The following is an 18234-nucleotide window of genomic DNA, read 5'->3' as shown; positions in this document are numbered from 1 at the left end:
GGCTCCTGCATTTTCAGCCATAATTATTTCTGGCACCCACTTCCATCCGATGAGCCCTTGTTAAGCCCTGGTGTGATCTGGGATGAGCTGGTTTAGCCAGGAAAGGATGAGCAGAGCTAAGCAGGGGAGCCAGATCCTGGGGAGACTCAGTCCTGGCTCTCTGGGGCTGCAGCTCTCTGGCTGTGTTTCCCTCAGCCCTGCCTTGAACCTCCAGCTGTTGGGTTTTTTTCTGGGCAATAACCTCCATCAGATTTTTAAATGACTCAACACTTTCTGGGGGGGGGGGGAGGGCAGAAATTGTATTTGGAAGCCTACGATGGATGAAGGTGTTGGAAGCCTAATCTTGGATAAGCTGCCTCCAGTCAGGCCTCTTAAGCATCGGGGAACAGAAATTAATATCTAACAAGCAGCAAATGACTCCAGTTGTGCTCTGATTTCATGGCTCTGTGAGATAGAGGTCAGTAACATAAAGCTGCTGGCTTCTTCTTACAGAGCAGTGGTTGTTATCATCACTTGCTGGAGGCAAAGGTGTTGGGATTTCCTCGTTCAAGGAAATGCTGTGGTTTGTTGCAGCCTTGCTTTGTGCCATCGATGCTTCCTGCCCTGTTTCTCTCCCTGTTAGTTCTGTCCCAGCCCCATGGGGCTGACCTTGGGGTTGGCTCCCCAAAGGGTTTATCCCAGGAATCTGATGTGCCATCGATGCTTCCTGCCCTGTTTCTCTCTCTGTTAGTTCTGTCCCAGCCCCATGGGACAACCTTTGGGGTTGGCTCCCCAAAGGAAGGGTTTATCCCAGGAATCTGAGTGTGAAGTTACAATCATTTGGGTTTAGTCTATTCCAGGTCTTAATCCAGCCCTGGCAATAAGTAGCAGCTAAGGACAGCTTTTGGTAGAAAAGCAGGAGGTTTTGGAAGGATAAATTTTGGAGATGGTGGAACTTTCCCCTGGCTGGTTTCAAGGAAGTCAATAGCACCTTCTTGACTTGGCTTTTACTTTTTGAAAGTAACAGGGAACTAAGTTGGTAATGCTGTCTGGGGAAAACACCCACACCAAGAACCCCAAAACAACATCAAAATCCCCAAAGCACCCCCCAAAAAACCTGGAAAATCCTAGGAAAATTCTAGTACCATCACTGTGGCTACCACAGCCACAAGCATTGATTCACACCCCAGGTACAGAAATATTTTGTGCTCAGCTTCAGCACTTTATTTAAATGAAAAAAACAAACAAACAAAAAGGCAACAAACCACCACCAAATTGTGGATTAAGAAACTTTCCTCAAATCTGAAATGAAGTGTATAAATCTGCATTTATATACCTATCAGCATTCTGGCCAAGATTTTAATCTCAATATTACTCTAATGCAGTAACACGTTGAGAGCAATAAGATGGTTCTAAATCAACATGACATAGACTAGACTGATCCTCCAAAATAGTGCTGCCAGTCTAGTGTATCAGAAGTATTTTTGACCTTTTATTTAAAATACCATGAATGACTTGCTGAAATGTTTGTTCCTTGGTTTACATGTTGGGTGACTTTCATCTCTCTACACACCCGTGTAATACACTTATTTCATGAATCACACAATCCCAGACTGGTTTGGGTTGGAAAGGACCTCAAAGCTCATCCAGTCCCAACCCCCCTGCATGAGCAGGGACACCTCCCACCAGCCCAGGTTGCTCCAAGACCCATGAGTGTGTATTATTATTTTTGTGCTTTTTGAAGAGTCTAGATCCTGAAAGCCTGTGTTTTTATCTGTTTCAGGGGGTCAAAATCTTGAACCCAAAGGAGTGTAAGATTGAGCAGGCTGTTGTGCCTGCAATTGCAGGTGTCCCTGCAGGCTGTGTCCATGTGGAACATCAGGATGCTCCATAAGATTGTGATTAGCAAGATGTATTAAGCCACATGGAAGACAGTAGCCCTGAGTTTGCTTATTCTTTGTCACCATTGTTGGAGCTTAGTCTTTTGAGTGATTAAAGCAGCACCTGACTCTTGTGCTAATCATCTGAAGTTGGCTTCAGTTGGTAGGATTTTAATTTACAGTAAATAGTTTTGTTGTAAAAATTGGCCTCTTTGTCTCAGCTCTCTTGAATAATGCAGTGCTCTGTAGAATCAATGTGTATCTGTTTCATTCTCACTGCACACATTGCATGTGTTATGGGAAACAAAACACAGGATCTCTAAGCTCAGTTTAAAAGAAAACCTTGCAGGCTTGTGCTCCTGTTTGGCTCCTCATAGTGGGGCAGCTCTCAGGTTGCTCTCATGTGCTTTTATATGTCCCTCAGCAAAGGGACATAGAAGTTCAACAAAGTAACTTTGAGTGGACATAAATTTGTCCATTACAAACTCAAAAGGCAAAAGCAGAACAGCCAAAACCCCCTTCCATGTCAAAAAACTTTGGAAGTTACCTCATGTAACTTCAGGTAATAAAAGAAATCCATCTCCCTGAGCCTATGGGCCAAAGAAAATGAGGATAAAAAGAATTAGTTGTGCTGTGAGAAAAGGGGCAGGGAGGGCACATGCCACTCCCAAAAGTGAAATGGTTATTTCTAGAAGCATAGTTGGTGGAAATGCAGAACTTCCCTGGCCTCTCACAGCTACCTGCAGTGGTTTTGTGGCTGGGAATTTGGCCAGGACACCTAAACCAGGGAAGTGTGGGCACAGCAGGAGAAGGACAGGCAGGGCTGTACCCACAGCAAGGTGTGAGCTACCTGAGGTGACCCCAGGAGCATGGGAGTGGGTGCAGAAGGGTGGGAGCTGGATTTTTCCCAAGGCTTTAGAAACCAGTTACTGTGTTTTGCTGGTACACACATTACCTCAGTTAATATGACTGGCAGTAAGCAGTGCACGGGCACAATGTGCATGCAAGTCCAATGCAAGGAAGTCAGGTTAATAATCACAACTTGTTCCAGAAAATGCTGGCTGTTTCCAAGGAATTTTTCTTTGGCATTCTTGCTGGGGTTGGAGAGGGTGAGATGGGACAGTTGTGTTGCATATTGAGAAAGTTCAAGCTGGGAGTCAGCCCAAAATGGAGAGCAGCAGACCCCAAAATGCAGTTTGCACAAGGGCTGTAGATAGTCTGTGGAATTTTATGTCCAAACTAAATCTGCAGTGGAAACTTTCCTAAAAGAAAATTCCCCCTGAATGTCTCCCTTGCCAAAGCATCCAGGCTTGCACTGGCTCTTTGCACAAGGACAAGTCTTCCCCACTCCCAAGGCAAAGTTCCTTGCTCTTGATTTCAGACAGATCATCACTTGGTCACGTTCCAGCTGAGCTTTGGTGTCTCCACTGTGGGGCTGTGAGCTCTTAGCATTCTCCTTGTTCATCCTGAAAATGCTCCTTAATGTCCTAAAGGTCATTCTGCAGCCTCTGGCTGGAGGATTTAATGGCAGTTAATGTTAGAGAGAATATCAATAATGACTGAAGAGGTTTTTGAAAGCACATTCAGGAAAGTTTTTCTCCTGTAACTGGTGGACCTGAAGAGACTTTTGGGCTAGATTCTCCTTCCAGAGCACCCAGTGAGAAGACTGAAATGCAGAGGGGGCAGAATGTGGCTGGGGAAGCTGTGCTGGGTGACCAATACCTCTGAATTACTTAACGGCTCATGTGTTGGCTCTGGGTCAGAGATTGCTGCTGAACAGAACAGCTGGGTGACAAAGTGGAGGTGGTAATCATCCATAACAGCTTCATTTCATCTTCACTGGAGAGTTACTCCAGCACTTTGTTACACCAACCTGAGCTGTGCTGTTCTTACTTCACACTGTTATTGCAGGTGTTGTCTCTAGTAAGCTCTGGGTGTCCAGGGCTGTGTCTGTCATGGTAGGCACAGCCAGGAAGGTGTCTACTCCAGGAATTATTTGCTATGTGGTTTACAGCAAAACAGATGTTCTACATGATTATGTCTAAGGTACAGCCCTACTGGGGTCAAGCAGTTACTGCAGCATTAGATCAGCCTCCTGCACTTCACTTTTCTTTAAGTCTCTTAGTTTCCATGATTTTAGCATGAGATTTCCATATTTTTATTTTTAGAGAATGAAAACAAAAAGATGACATTGAAACCACAGGCTAACAAGAAAAAAGGTTGTTTTATGAGCAGCAGAACTGACAAAGCCCATGAGTTGGTATCCTGAGACCTGGTGCTCCCTCTTTCTCCTTTCATGTCCTTTTTGGTGGAAACAGCCCACAAGCTCAGAGTCCCCAGGTTGGACAGGGAGAAGGACAGGGGATAAATCAAATTCCTTCTTGAAATCAGGCTAAAAATTTGATCAGAGCACCATGCAAAAGAATTGTGGGAGGACTTAGTGGTGGTTTATCTTTAATAGTTTCATTGATAATAAATAATAATAAAGAAAAATCAGGACTTCTAAAACACAGGGACAACTTTCCTGCAAGCATAGTGTGGTCAGGCTGCCCAGCACACTCATCCAGAGAGTCACCATCACACCTGGGTGTCTTTAAGGGTCGTTTGGATGTGGTGTTGGTGAAGATGGTTTAGAGAAGAACTTTGTAGAGTAGGGATGATAGTTGGACTCGGTGATCCCAAGGGGCTTCTCCAACCTGAACAGTTGTATGATTCTGTGAGTGAACGTGACAGTTTGGCCTTAAATCAGCCTTGGTGACCTCATCATTAAAACACAGAGGTATGTGTATTACTTTCCTGGTAGAAATAGTTCCTAGGGGACAACCTTTGTGACAATAACTACTGAAATACTTTCTCGATTGGCCTGGCATCAGAGTCTGGTGGGGAATGTGTGTGTGTTTACCCAGGGAACACTTGTAGAGCAAGGAAGTTTTGCAGCAAGGGAAGGAAAATGCATTTTCTTATCCCACTCTTGCAGCTGTGACATTGCTGAGTGCAATAATTTAGGGACTGAGTTTTCAGTTTTGCACAAGAGATGGAATACACAATCAGTCCTGACTTTGAGGTTGTTGATCAATCCTGAGTTTGGGGTTGTTGCTGGCCAGCAGGTTATTGTTCCTTGGAAAAGCAGCCACAGCTGCTGGTCCAGCCAGGTTGCTTGGCTGGTAGGGCTGGGTGGGAGGTGACACCTCCCAGCCCTGCTCCTGCTCATTCTGGTGGCAACCACAGCAAGAAGAGAACTTGAGAACTCTACATTTCATTCCTCACCAACCAGTATTTGAAATATGCCAAAAATCAAGATTCTGAGGACTTCAACAGTTAATTATCAATCCCAAGCTTTTCTGCACTTTCCATTCCTGAGGTAAAAGCCTGAATGATTAAAAATCCTACCAACCAAAAGCAATTACAAGTTATCTTTCATTGCATCTGGTGATAATCCTAACACTGCATTTCGTTTCATCTCTAGTGTGACCTGTTTCTCTAAACCTGTTGCAATGGAATTCAAAAGGGCTAATTCCAAGATCAAACAAATCCTGGCTGGGTGGCAAAATCACACTCTGACTAAGGATTTATTTCTCAGGTTCCCTTCAAAAGGCAAATGTAGGTATGGTTTCACCAACTGGAAAGCTTGGTGGGGTAAAATAGTTACTAAGTTCTGCACTGGCTTTAGAGTCAAGGCAATTTGTTGGACCTGTGTAATATTCTTACATTATGCAAAATAATATTCACTTTGTGATCACAAGCTATAACCTAGAAATGTAACTTTTTTTAGACTTCATACCTCTTTAAATCTTAACTCTTGTGTTTTTATCCTGTGAACACTGATTTATTTTTTCCCCCTCTTGGTTCTAGCCTACTGCATCCCCTGTTATCCAGCAGTTTCTGCTCTCTGTAATCACAGCAGTTAATGTGAAAGATCTTCCAGAAAGAAATAATATTCCAAGTATTACACACCAATGAATGCTTCTATTATCCAAAAGTAACATGAAAAGTCTATATGAAATCTGGCATGCCTGGTGCTCCACTGAGTTTAGTGCTGTTCTACAAATTGTTCAGTGTCAAATTTGGCTCATGTGAACATCCTGCTTCTTCGTTTTGGAAACAAAATTGGCCTGATAGAGAAGTGTGCTGGAGTCACTACTTTGATGTCTTGACAAAAGCATCAGTACTCACAGCACACATCATTTTCTGGAGCCACCACTGTATTAGGAGTATTAAAAGGGGGGGAAAGAAATCAATAAAGCAAATACCATTGTTAAGCAAAAGCACGGGGAGAAATCCCTGCAGCAGGAGATATATTGAGTCATAAACTACCTGTGGAACAGGCAGGGCACTGGTTTTCTCTTATCCTCTCTACGGTTTCTTGTCTTGAAGTTATGTTTGTACAAAAGCAGAAAAACGTAAGAAATACTGAATTTCTGAGGCTGAACAATTACCCTGTAGCTGCTATTAAGCATAAACAGCTTTAGGCAAATGTGCCCGTTTTGTAATTGCTACCAGCTCTGAGGAACACTGGTGGAATTTTCATTTACAAAACCCATTTGTACAATCAAATTCTGTGCATGTTATGACCTTTACATGAACACACATAATAGCACTAAAATAACTCTCCATAAATATGCTTTTTGGCTGCAGAGCTGCTTTTCCTTTGTTTGTTTATGTATAATATTTGTCATATTTACAGTCACTTCAGAATGTTCTGGCTATCTCAGGCATTCTTGTACTTCCAGAAACAGATATGGTCACTAAAATGTGGGTGTCTTCACATGCTGTGAAGGGAACTCCCAGAGTCCAACAGCTCTTTCTGTATGAACCATTTCTCTTAGCTACATCTTTATTTTGAGAGCACATTAGGTGCTCAGTGGTCAAAAAGCCAAATAAAATTGCAGAACATACTAATGAATCTCAGGGCAAGGATCAGAACCAGGAATGATGTTCTGAATGCCTTCAAATGAAAGAAGTGAAACCTAAAAATCTGTATTTTTAGGTTTCTTGGACTGTCCTCTTTTCATTGTACCTATCTCTTGTCTACCCTATTTTCTCTACGAACTTCTGGCCCATCTAGTGTTCATATTGAAATGTTTTATTTAAGATTTTCTAACCTAAAAGTTAATGCTATATATTTCTTACATCAAACAGCCTCCAGTGACCACCTTGCTCTTGTGTTTTTTCTCCTCTGCTGCCTCCTGGGCCATGCCAGTGACAGATTTTTAGAGCCCATCAGCCCTTCCTCTCCATTTGGATACCATCAGTTTGTCTCTTCCTGCATGGTCACTAACATCACCTCCAGGACAGAACCCCTCCAGGTGATCCCTCTGCAGCATCCAGAGATGCTGGGGCCACACAGGACAACCTCTCACTGTTTTGCAAAGTCCTGTCAGGAAAATATGTCAAAGTTACACAAAAGTATCCATCTTCCAGAATCCTGGGGAAATATATGGACAATACTGCATGGCTTTTAGCAGTGCAGAGATGGGTGGAAGCCATGCCCACCTAAGTGGGAGGAACCATGGGGCTTCAAGACCTTTACTGCTTGGCTTGTCAGTGTTGAGGAGCTTGATGATTTGCTCCATGTCTCTAGTTTTCCCTCCCACTGCAACAGGAATAGGAACTTGTGACATTTATGGCATCTTTTCCATTTCTGCAATGAAACTAGTGCAGAAAAGTTAGGAAAGAGAATGATTTGGGTATTAAACAGTAATATCCCTCATGATCCACTCCAATCCTCCATGCTTTACGGATATCCTCCCTCTAATACCCTGTCTTTGAGGTCCCTCCAACCACACTTTAAAAAGATGTCAGGAGAACTGCAGTGACAAACCATGTTATGTGCAGTGAAGAGATCAAACCTGGGTCAGTTCAATCTTCCTCTGCACTCCCATTGGAGTCTTTGGCCTGAGCTATGTCCTCACAGCTGGGCTTCAGCAGGTTGGCTGAGTCACTGCTTCTAGGGACTGAGATTTGGAAGCCTAAGATGCTGCTGCCTAGAGAAACCTGGGAATGTGTTGCTCCCCACAGCAGGGACAATGAAATAAATAAATAAATAAAAGAAGTAAAGCTAGGAGGGAGGAAAAAGGAGAAGGTGAAGCATCAGCTGAGGTTTGTCTGTGTGTGTGATGGATACACCAGGGGTGATTCCCCACTTAATTTTATTAAGTGAAGATACAGAATAATAGGAAGGCATAATGAGAACACTTTTTTTTTTCTCTGATGCTTCGGTCTCAAGATATAATTCCTGTGCTCTTTCTAGCCCCCTGATGAGCACCTTGCTTCTAATGGCAGGGATAATGAGAGATTTATGACTTCTGGCTTTTTGACAGCAGACCAAAACTCATTTGTCCCTTCGTGGCAGATCCTGTAATCATCTCTGCAGGCAGCCAGCTACAGCTTCAAGGTGTGCAGGCAGGGAAAGATAATTCAGTTAACAAATCTCACGATGGTACTTGTAATAGAAGAAAATCCATCCTGACATCTTAGAAAAATATTTTCCTACTTTGTTTACATAATGAATCCTGTTCAGACTGAAATGATTCCAGGCTGTTTTGCTTCCTCCAATTTGAAAAATCTTCCCAAGCAAGCTGCCTTAAAATCTTATTTTCTTTGTGTACCTGTGTTCAAGTACTCACTTCTGTGGCAAAGTGCTTTTTTGTGTTGGTTTGGCTTTTTTTCATGGCAGGAAAGATTTCAAGGAAGGAGTTGGCAGCTGCTTTTTCTCCCTCTTTAAATCTATATTGTTTGACCCCCGTTTTAAGTAGGTGCATTTTGCTTCTTACGAGAAGTTCAGCTGTCATGGGGCTGATTGACTGGCCCTGTGCCACCCCACAGGGTGGTTTCTAGCTGTGTTTGAGCTGTCAGGGTGACACTCTGTGCTCCTCCAGTGTCCCAGTGGAAGCTGCCCTCTCTTCTCACGTGAAAGTGGCTGAAGGTCAGATCCTGCAGAGATTAAAATCAGGTGTATTTTTTATGAGACTCTGAGAGATTAAAATCCATGTGTGGCTCTGGGGCTGCCCTCCTGCCCTGCCTGGGCCCTGTCCTCACTGGGGTGCTGCCTTCAGCCCATGGCCAACCCAACAGCTCCCCTCTGCCATCACTTCTGCAGGCTCAGGATACAGTCTGTGAAGGATGGCAAGACTGTGCCTGTGCCAAGGCTTTCTTGAGGTGCATCTCCCTCCACTAACAAGCAAACAAACCATTTGCCAGTAGGTTCCTTATAAACCAATTTAATATCAACAAGGACTTTGCTATAAGGTGGAATTTTCACCAGTCTGTCCCTACTTATAGTACCGGGCATGTGAACTTCAGCTTCATTGTTCAGTTTAATTTTAGATGGCACTGCTTTCTGTAATTTTATTATATTCTTTCTTTATGACACATGAGGAAGACCAGAAGATGTAGATTTGGTTCTGGTGTTCATTCTGACTTGGCTTTCATCTTAGATGTGTCTGTAAGGTCCGGATGGTTTTTCTGGATGACTCACTTCAGATCTGAAGGAGGGGATTCTGATCTCTCCCAGCCCTTGCTGAGAGGGAGGCTGGTACAGCTTTAATGATGACATTCTTTTCCTCAAGGCTTCCTCAGGTATTTGAATTAAATAAGTCACAATAAAATGGAAACAAATGTTATGTTTTAAACAGAATAGAGTTTCAGTTAATTCCTCCAAGTTGATTTTAATGATATGGTTTATCTGCTGATAACTTAGAGTAGCAATAATGTATAAAAGGAGAAAAAGGCTTAAAAAACCATTAAGTGATGTTGAAGATACTGTTAGCTGAGTGATTACTCTGATGCTTGACCCTGCAGCCAAGCCATTGATGTCCTTTAGGTCCCAGGTCCCAAGTGGGGAATCTGAGCATTTTGGAGTAATCAAGAGTGCTGTGCTGAGGGCTGTAGGGACCTTGGCTGCTCTCACAGGTGTCCTAGATGGTGCTCTAAGAATGAACAAAAAAGACATGTTTTTTTGTCAAGTGGAGAAGTTTCCCCCTTTTCACACGAGTGTATTGGTTCTGTGATGCTGCTTTAGGGTGTTCTGAGGGAAGCACTGGAGGTTCCTGGAGCCTCCAGAGGAGTTGGTTTTGGAGTGATGGCTCAGAGGAGATGGTAAACATGGTCAGTATGGAGTACAGAGAGCTTGGAGCAGAGCCCAGGACATCAAAAGTGCTGACATGCATTTGAAATTTGTCAGCATATGAATAGTAAATGAATGAAATATGCAACTTCCATGACAAAAACTGGAGAAGAAGCCAGGGCCAGCAGTCTAAAGTCATTCCAGCTCTGCCTGGTGTCACTCTGGATGTCATCAAACAACATCCCCCAGTGTGGCAGTCTGTCTAGCAAAGACCTGAAGCACTGGCAACCAACTTTGTCCATGGACTCTTTCCATCTGCGTCTCAAGTTCTGCCCAGCCCCTCAGCTGGCTGCAAAGCAGGCTGGCCTGTGCCTGCCAAATATTTGCAGTACTCTTTTTCACCAGCACCCTCACCTTTGCAATCTCTCTGTGCTTCAGCAAGCTGATTTACAAGTACATCTTTTCTGAATCATTATCCCAGGCAGCTGCCAGTTGGCCCGAGGCAGACATCCAGGCACTCGAGACTGGGAGAATTGGTTCCAGCTGCACTCTGTAATTAGGAAAACCCTGGTCTGCAGCCGGATGTCCAGATTCCTTGCCAAGGAGCCTATCTTTTGGTTCAACAAACAGGATTTGTTGGGGGGGGTTGGAAGGAAAGAGGGAAGGTGCAATGGGACAAAGTTCACATGCAGCGACTGCTCCTCTGTTCCTCATCGCATCTCCTGTTCGCAACCGGGAGAGGTGGGTCCCTGTGCTGGGGAGGCTGAGCAAATCCTCAGGATTCCAGCTCAGAAATGAGTTGCTGGTGCTCCCCACAGAGCTGGAGAGCACTTGGAATGCCATTTCTTTCGTGCTTTCGCACCAGGGAGAAACTGAGCTTTGCATTTTGTTGTGGAGCAAGAGTTGCAGCACTTTGTGTTTTGTCAGCAAGGAGACCTGGGACGAAAGGTCTGGCTGTGACACGTCTCAGCTAAGCCCTCCTGCTCCCTCAAGTGCCCTCCTTTCTAGCACAGATTCAAGCTCCTTTTAACAGGGGTTGTGTTTGATTTTGGGGTGTTTTTTTTGCTAGTTCTGTTGACATGAATTAACAACTGTAACACTTCCAAGAACAGATTTAACAATATCATGACAAATACCAGAGCTTCTGCCACCGGTGCCATTTAATCTATTTCAGCAACTAGATTAAATGAGTTGCCAGAAGTTTGAGTGTTTTCCAACAACAGGTTTCCCATAATAATAAGAGAATGTCCTTGCACAGGAAATGGTACAAAATGCAATGCAAAGCTCCACTCTGGATGATTTAGCAAAGAAAATAGATATTTCCTCTCCTTCTGATTTCATTCTTTCTCTCCTGCTTCAGAAACAGTTACTTTTTAAAGTTAAACAAGGAACCACTAACTAATCTACTCCAAGAGATCAGTGCAAAAATGGAAGGCCCTACCTACTGGTTATGGCTGATCCCAGGAGGTTACTTTGATAAGAACAACCTCCATATTAAATGTAATTAACTGTGTGGACTTTGATGACTCGTTCCTGTTTGACCCTGTAGTTCCCAATTTTTCTCATGTTCTGAAAATACATTTGAATTAAATTCATGGAAGGCCACTTGGCGGAACACGCTTGTCTGGACCTGATTTCTCTCCCACCAGCCTTCTGGATTTCCTTGCACAGTGGTTGACATTCACAAGTTGGTGTCCTCCTATTGTAGCTCCCAGCTCCATCTGGGAGCTCCAGACCCAGACCCACAACTGTGGTTTTCTTACTGTAAAGTGGTTGAAGAAAATATTGATAACTTGAAGTTTTCCTTTTAATGACACACTTTTATTTCATCAAACCTTTGGGGATTTTGATGTCTTGCCACAATTCAAGTTTCCTCTTTATTGTTCTCTGCAAGATATTCCCAATTTAGTTGTTTTAAAAAGTAAATAAGACAGCAGCTCTTCATCATGAAGGTATTTGTTTGTAACTCACTGCTATACTGAAAATAACCTTTCCATAAGGCTCAGCCAGCAGTTACTCCTGTCCCTCTGCTTCTGGACACAGGTGGATTTTGTCTCTCCCTGGAAGTCCAGCACCTCCTCCTGCCACAGCAGGGTGAGGAGAAGGCTCCAAGGGCATCTCACTGGTGAGTTGTGCCAGCAGTCACCATCATCCTGTGCTAGATCAGGTTCATTGCAGTTTCACTGATTGCAACTGTGCATTATTTCCTTGCCAAAAAATAAGTAGTGGGCACTGTGCTCTGGCTATTTTCTGGATGTCCTTTTTTTTCCATGCTGTGGCTAATGGGTCCAGCTGTTTTCTCTGTTGCTCAGGACCTTCTTTTGCTCAATAACAAAATCAAACCTTTTTTTTTTTTTTCATGCCAACAATGAATATGCAATGACATTGGAGCTGTGCAAGTAAACATTGAGATGTATCTTAGCATATTTTATTAAAGCAGATGGTTCATCAAACATCCTGTTAGTGTTTTGTGGTTGCTGTTCTGTGGGGGGGACTCGGGGACATCTCTTGGTGGGGGATAGACCTTCTGCCTTCCCTGTCTTCTTAGCTACACCCAAGGAGAAGAAGCCTGTTATGGTGAACATGATTTAATTAACACTTCTGAAAATCGAGCTGATTAGTATTCTTTTGTTAATTTAATGTTACATGTAAACTGAAATTCTGCTCAGTGAAAAGTTATCAACTTCTGTGGCAGGCTAAGTGGAAGAAAAAGAAATGCAAAAGGTCTTATCAGTGGTCTAACTTGTTGCTGTACAGCAACAGATTCCAGGCCAAATAGAGAATTTTTGAAAATTAAGTTTAGCTTACAAAATAGAGAGTAATATAGTTTCTGTCAAAACTACTGACAGCAAATGTGATGCATTATTGCAAGAGCCCAGTCTCCCTGCTACAAGGCAATGGGTTCTATGTAGCAAGCTGCAGACAGGCCAGTGCCCACAGAAATCAGGACATGGCAAAATCAGAGCCTGATGTAATAGTTTACCCTGAATTACGAAAGTTGTGATGTAATAGGATTTGGGAATATGATTTAAAATTACTGTAGCTCTTTAAACGTGAAGGTGACTTAGTTGCAATGACATCAAACCTGTAGCATCCAGGCCATCAATTTCCTCATTTGTCCTCCCAGTTTTGCAGGCTGCACAAAAGTGACATTCACTGAAATCCACATTCACCATCTCCCCTGATTCTTCTTCCCCCACACTCCTGCCTGCAGCCATGGAAATCACAAACAGGGATATTCAAGCTTTGGGTCAGCCCTGAGCGCTTTGTGGGACTGTCCCCAAACCCATCATTGCAGCAGGATCCCAGGGGTACTTCAAGGGTCTCTCCTGGAGAGTAGGAGAAATCAGATCCCTCAGATAACCAGGTCCCAGAGCATTTACAGTAGCTCTTTCCCTCCTCCTTGCCCTCCATTTAAAACCGCATTTCCTAACTCGGGACACCGAAAATAATGTTACTTTTTGGTGGTGTTTTGTTCCCCAGGAATGACACAAAAGCCATGGGGCACTGAGGGACAGAGGACACGCACAGGCCTTTGGTGGGAGTATGCTGAGGAGCAAAACCCCAGCTCTGCCAAGGTAAAATAAATAAATGATGTTTAGACAGCAGTCAGCAGAACGCATTCAAAAAAACAATCACTGACTGCTCAGCATTGTGTTTGGGCTTGGATTTGTTTAGCTGGGCTTAGCTTGGGCAGCACAGAAGCCAAATAAAATGATGGGTAAACGTTGTGATTCTCTGTGCTCTTGGTGAGGGGGAGAAAAGCTGCTTGTTTTGTGGGGAGGGCAAAAAAATTGTTAAAAACACCCCAGGAGACTAAATGCTCCAAGTATCAGTCTGGGATGTTCCCAAGGTAAAGCCTGAGGTTTTCACTTCACCACAATTACTTTGGGATTTATTTATTTTTTCCCCACAAGATGCAGTGAAGCTCCCAAGCAGCACAGGATCCAGCCTTGAAGATCTATTTCTTAGTCAGAGATTGGGAGGAGGGAATAACATTTATACACAGGCAGAAAAAGGAAAAGCAGAATTATTTCAAATATTGGTGCATGAGTTTGAAGCTAATCAGGAGCATTTTTTACATGCCTTTGGACTCTTGTAGGATGTTTCCATCTGTGCAGCCCTTAACAAAAGAAAAAAATGTCAAATTAACCACTGGAGCACGAGAGATGCATCCAAAATAAAGTCTCTTAAAGCACAATCTTCTGTAGAAATCTCAGGGAAGTCAGGAGTTTTGGAAGGCAGGCGTGGGTCTTAAACCTGTAGGTAGAAGTAAATGTAGTGCAGAAAATATGAGGCAAATGTTGTTACAAACCATGAAAGAAACAAGGAAGGAAGAAAATGCTTTCCCTGGGGCTGTGAAATTATTGAATTGTCAAAACCACAGGCAGCTGCTTTAAAGAGTTGACAAAATTTACTTGGCATTTCACCTCGTTAATAAACCCTTGATCTACCTCTACCCATTTGAGTTCCCAGATCAGCCTTCCCAAGATTTACAGGGGAGCCTGTTTTCCATATTTTTTCCAAGCATGGGAACCTTTTCCCCATGGGCTTCAGTGTAGGGTCCCAGTTCTGGCACCCAGACCCTGAGAAGGAGGACCATGACACCCAGGAGGTCACAACATCATACACATCAGTTTTCCCCAAGGAACAAGGATATCATGTTTTGTGAGCCACTTGTCAAGTATTGGCACTGATTAGCAGATGATGGACACCCAGATGGGGCTGAGATGAATTCATAGCAAGCAGGAGCAGCACAGCTAGCAAATGACACCTAAGCCCCCAGTGAACTTGGATGAGCTTTCATGATGGAGCTAATGCTCCAGTTTCTCATGCCAGTTCAGTGAGGTTTTTTCCTGGTAGGCTCAGGAGATCTAGGAAGACAGGGCAGGAGTAACCCAGTCAGCCAATTTACAGCAGCAATGAGATCAGGCCAGATGCTTTATAGCATGGGCCTTCTGTCACCAGCCATGTGGGTAAATAACAGCAGGAGGTTTTAAACTCAGGTTTCCTCCTTGTAAAAGCACCTCCTTTGTTACATCCATTGATGTATCAGGATAGATGCTTCCTGTGATTATTTGGTAAATTAATTTGGGCCACTGTCAATCAGTCTTGGACATATGTGGTTTTGCATCCTAGATAGGTGCCACTAATCTAGTGGTGGTCATTAGCAAGAGAGAACTAATGAATTAAAATAGTACCCAGCATCTTTGTAGGAAATGATGTTACACTTGTGGGAGGGATCCTAGAGAAGTTTTTCTCTGCTTATAACTGGTGAGGTTGCAGAGCAGTCATGATTCTGGTGCCCACATGTCCTCTGCAGCATGTGATGGCACATGTGGACCTTCAGGCTGCTGTTCCAAAATAAAACCCATTTTAAATTCCAGCTGTCCATCATGAAAGAACAGTTTTGAGTCTGAATCTGCCTTTGACATACCCATTTTTAAACAGGGATAGCAGCCACAAATCTCAACTGCAACAATGGGCTAAATACTGAAAACTCACATTTTCAGTAGTCATGAATACTGAATAACATTTTGAATACTGAAGAGACATTTTTGATTTTATATATTTTTTTTGCACAAGTGATAAGGTTTTCATTGAAGTCTCCCAGATAATTCAGAGCTGACTGTAAGAACGTGTGTTTTTAAATGACAAAAAAAAATGAGTAGGAATAGGAAGTTAAAAAGAAATCTCAAGCCAAACTGTCAGGCGTGAGAGATGGTAGATGAGGAACAGTTACATGTATTATGACAGTGTATGTTGGTAATTGAAATCTTTTCATTTGCAGGAATCTCTGTCATCACAAAGTACAAAACTGATTTCACGGATAGTCCTTTCACAGATGATTGATGAGAATCAATCCAAAGAAAACGGGTCTGCTTTGCCTGTGCAGCCCATGGTTCCCCAGCCCAGGGCCTGTCATGTGAAGCAGTCTTTGGCTAACCATGCTTCAGTCAACCTTGACAGAGCAGTTCTGGTACTTCCCAGCAGACTGGAAGTTCAGGCCTCGTTAGATGACACCACGTCTCTGTCGGACTCTCCCATCGCAGAGGAAAAGTGGTGCCAAGAGCAGCAGAAAGGCTTTGCCTCCATCACTGTCACAGCCAGACGTGTTGCTGTGGGCTCCAGTGACCCAGCACGAGGAGCTGGGGCCCTGCAAGAGCCCAGTGTTGTGTCCCCCACCTCGAGCAAGGTCCCTGCTGCCTTCCATCACTGCTGTGCTCTGGGACAAGCAAACCAAAGTGCCTCTGAGTTGAAGATTCCTGAATCTTGCTCACAAGGAGGTCGTGAGCCACAAAAGCAGCATTTTGACCCTGGAAACAAGGAGAACGGTCCTCAGAGCAGTGATGGGAGAGAGAAAGTCCCACCTTCCTTCATCTCACGTGTCCACCTGCAGGTGTCCCAGCAGTGCCCAAGCACCATCTATTATTTAGACAAGTCGCTCAACTTGTGCATTGAGCAGCCCCGAATTAAACGCCAAAAAATCCATAGATCAGCGTTGTCCCTCACTATAAATTGCAGTTCGTCGAGATTAACAGCAGATGGAGTAGATGGCATAGCTAATGGAGAGCCAACCGAGGAGATATTTCAAACAAAGCTCCTAGGAGAAAACAAGACTCCACTCAGATCAAACTTGAGCGCAGACTTAACAGAAGATGCTGTTAATAAAGACAAAACACTTGAAGGCTGTTTGGGTACTGAATACCCTTGGCAAAGTGTCTTTATCTCTGAACTTCCAGCATTTGTGGACAAACCCAGAGGACCTAAAAGCCCAGTAATAGCAAAGCAAGATGAGGATAAGCAGCCTGGCAGCTCTCACACCACATCTTCTCTCCAGCTTCCTAATTCAAGTGATGAGGCAGGTAAGTGATTTCCATCAACCTCAGCCTGGTGGAGCAGAGGTCCAGGCTGGTGCAGCCCCACCACCCTGATTTAGCAAGAGCAGCTAATAGCAATCCTTGCTCTGCAAAGGCACTCTCAGTCAGAGCACAATCCAGACATTCACAGTTCCAGGACTACCAGGAATATATTTGCTATGCTAGGGCTGCAGGCTGCTCATCAGATGATAGAGAAAACTCAGTCTGTGTTTCCTGCAATCATCCTCTTTTTTTAACTATTTATAAATGGAATAATTTTTTTCTCCCAGCAAGGTGCAAGCTCCTAGCCCATGAAAATAATCAGGTCTGTCTTTGTATAAGGGCTGAATTTGAGATGTGAGATTAAGAAGGAGATGGCTGCACTGAGGTTGGTTTTGTGAACCTTGCTATTAGAAATCATCATTTCCAGCTTTTCACTTAACAGATTATAGTAATAAACCTAGGCCTTAATAACTAATGGCTCCAGATGAATTAATTGTTTGTAGCTCTTTTACACATCTGTTTCAGACATCTCCAAGCATTTTGCAAACCTAAATTCTTCTACCCACTGGTCCTCTTAGGGAGGGGGAAGGTGCCACAGGAATTGCTTCATGCCCAGCGTGGTGCAGCTCCTGCTGCTGGGGGCTGTGGCTGCAGTTTCACAGCTTGGACAACCACAGCTGAGTTTTTTGACTCTCCAGCAAAGGAATGTAGATGGGAAGAATGTCAATGAGTGAGTCTGGTGTCTCCCAAAAGCACTAAGGTTAGAACTTGGCCCCCATGTATCCTTGGGCTACATCTATTACAATTACCCTGTTCTTACATGGCCTTTTGGATCTAAGGGTCAGAACATGAACATAAGCTACTTGCTAAGATTTGTTTGTACCTTCACCTTCTCAGTGTGCAAGTGGAAAAAAGAGGTTAAAAGCTGTGTGATGTCAAAACCCAGGCTGCTCCATCCCTTGCTGCCATGGCTGCCCCTGTGCCTGAGATCAGTGGGGCTGCTCCTGCAGTGATCAGGCTGTGGTGAGAAGGCACCTCTGTGTTCAGAGGCCTCCTGCTTTAACCTTCATGAAAATTATCAGCAGAGCCAAGCTTTTCCACAGAGAACCCAGTGGTGTCAGTAATGGCAGAGTCAGGCCCTTACATGAAAGCTGTGTGGCTCTGCAGGGGGGGAATCACTTAGGTTGGAGAAGCCCTTCAATGTCACTACCATTAACCCCACTCTCCCAAGTCCAGCACTGAGCCATGTCCCCAAGTGCCACAGCTAGATGACTTTTAAACACATCCAGGGATGGTGACTGTTCCAATGTCTGACATCCTTTTCAGTGATGGAGTTCTTCCTAATGTCTAGTCTAAACCTCCCTGGTGCAGCTTGAGGCCATTTCCACTTGTTCTATCACCAGTTACTTGTGAGAAGAGACCAGCACCCACCTCTTTGCAACGTCCT

At 43.9% G+C, this 18234-nt stretch overlaps 1 protein-coding gene across 1 annotated transcript in view; it reads left to right on the top strand.

Moving 5' to 3' along the window:
* LOC104392475 (chromosome unknown open reading frame, human C10orf90) overlaps positions 1-18234 on the top strand; it is a 68320-nt gene that overhangs the window by 20969 nt on the left and 29117 nt on the right. The window contains exons 2-3 of the mRNA XM_010001878.1: positions 13408-13502; positions 15716-16790. Coding sequence (XP_010000180.1) covers positions 13408-13502; positions 15716-16790 — 1170 coding nt within the window. The remainder of the gene's footprint in view (positions 1-13407; positions 13503-15715; positions 16791-18234) is intronic.

Source organism: Chaetura pelagica, unplaced genomic scaffold (assembly GCF_000747805.2).
Source record: "Chaetura pelagica isolate M959 unplaced genomic scaffold, ChaPel_1.0 scaffold477, whole genome shotgun sequence".
In the NCBI taxonomy this organism is placed as follows: domain Eukaryota; kingdom Metazoa; phylum Chordata; class Aves; order Apodiformes; family Apodidae; genus Chaetura; species Chaetura pelagica.
The sequence above is the reverse complement of the archived record's forward strand: the minus strand, read 5'-3'. Positions and strand labels throughout refer to the sequence as shown.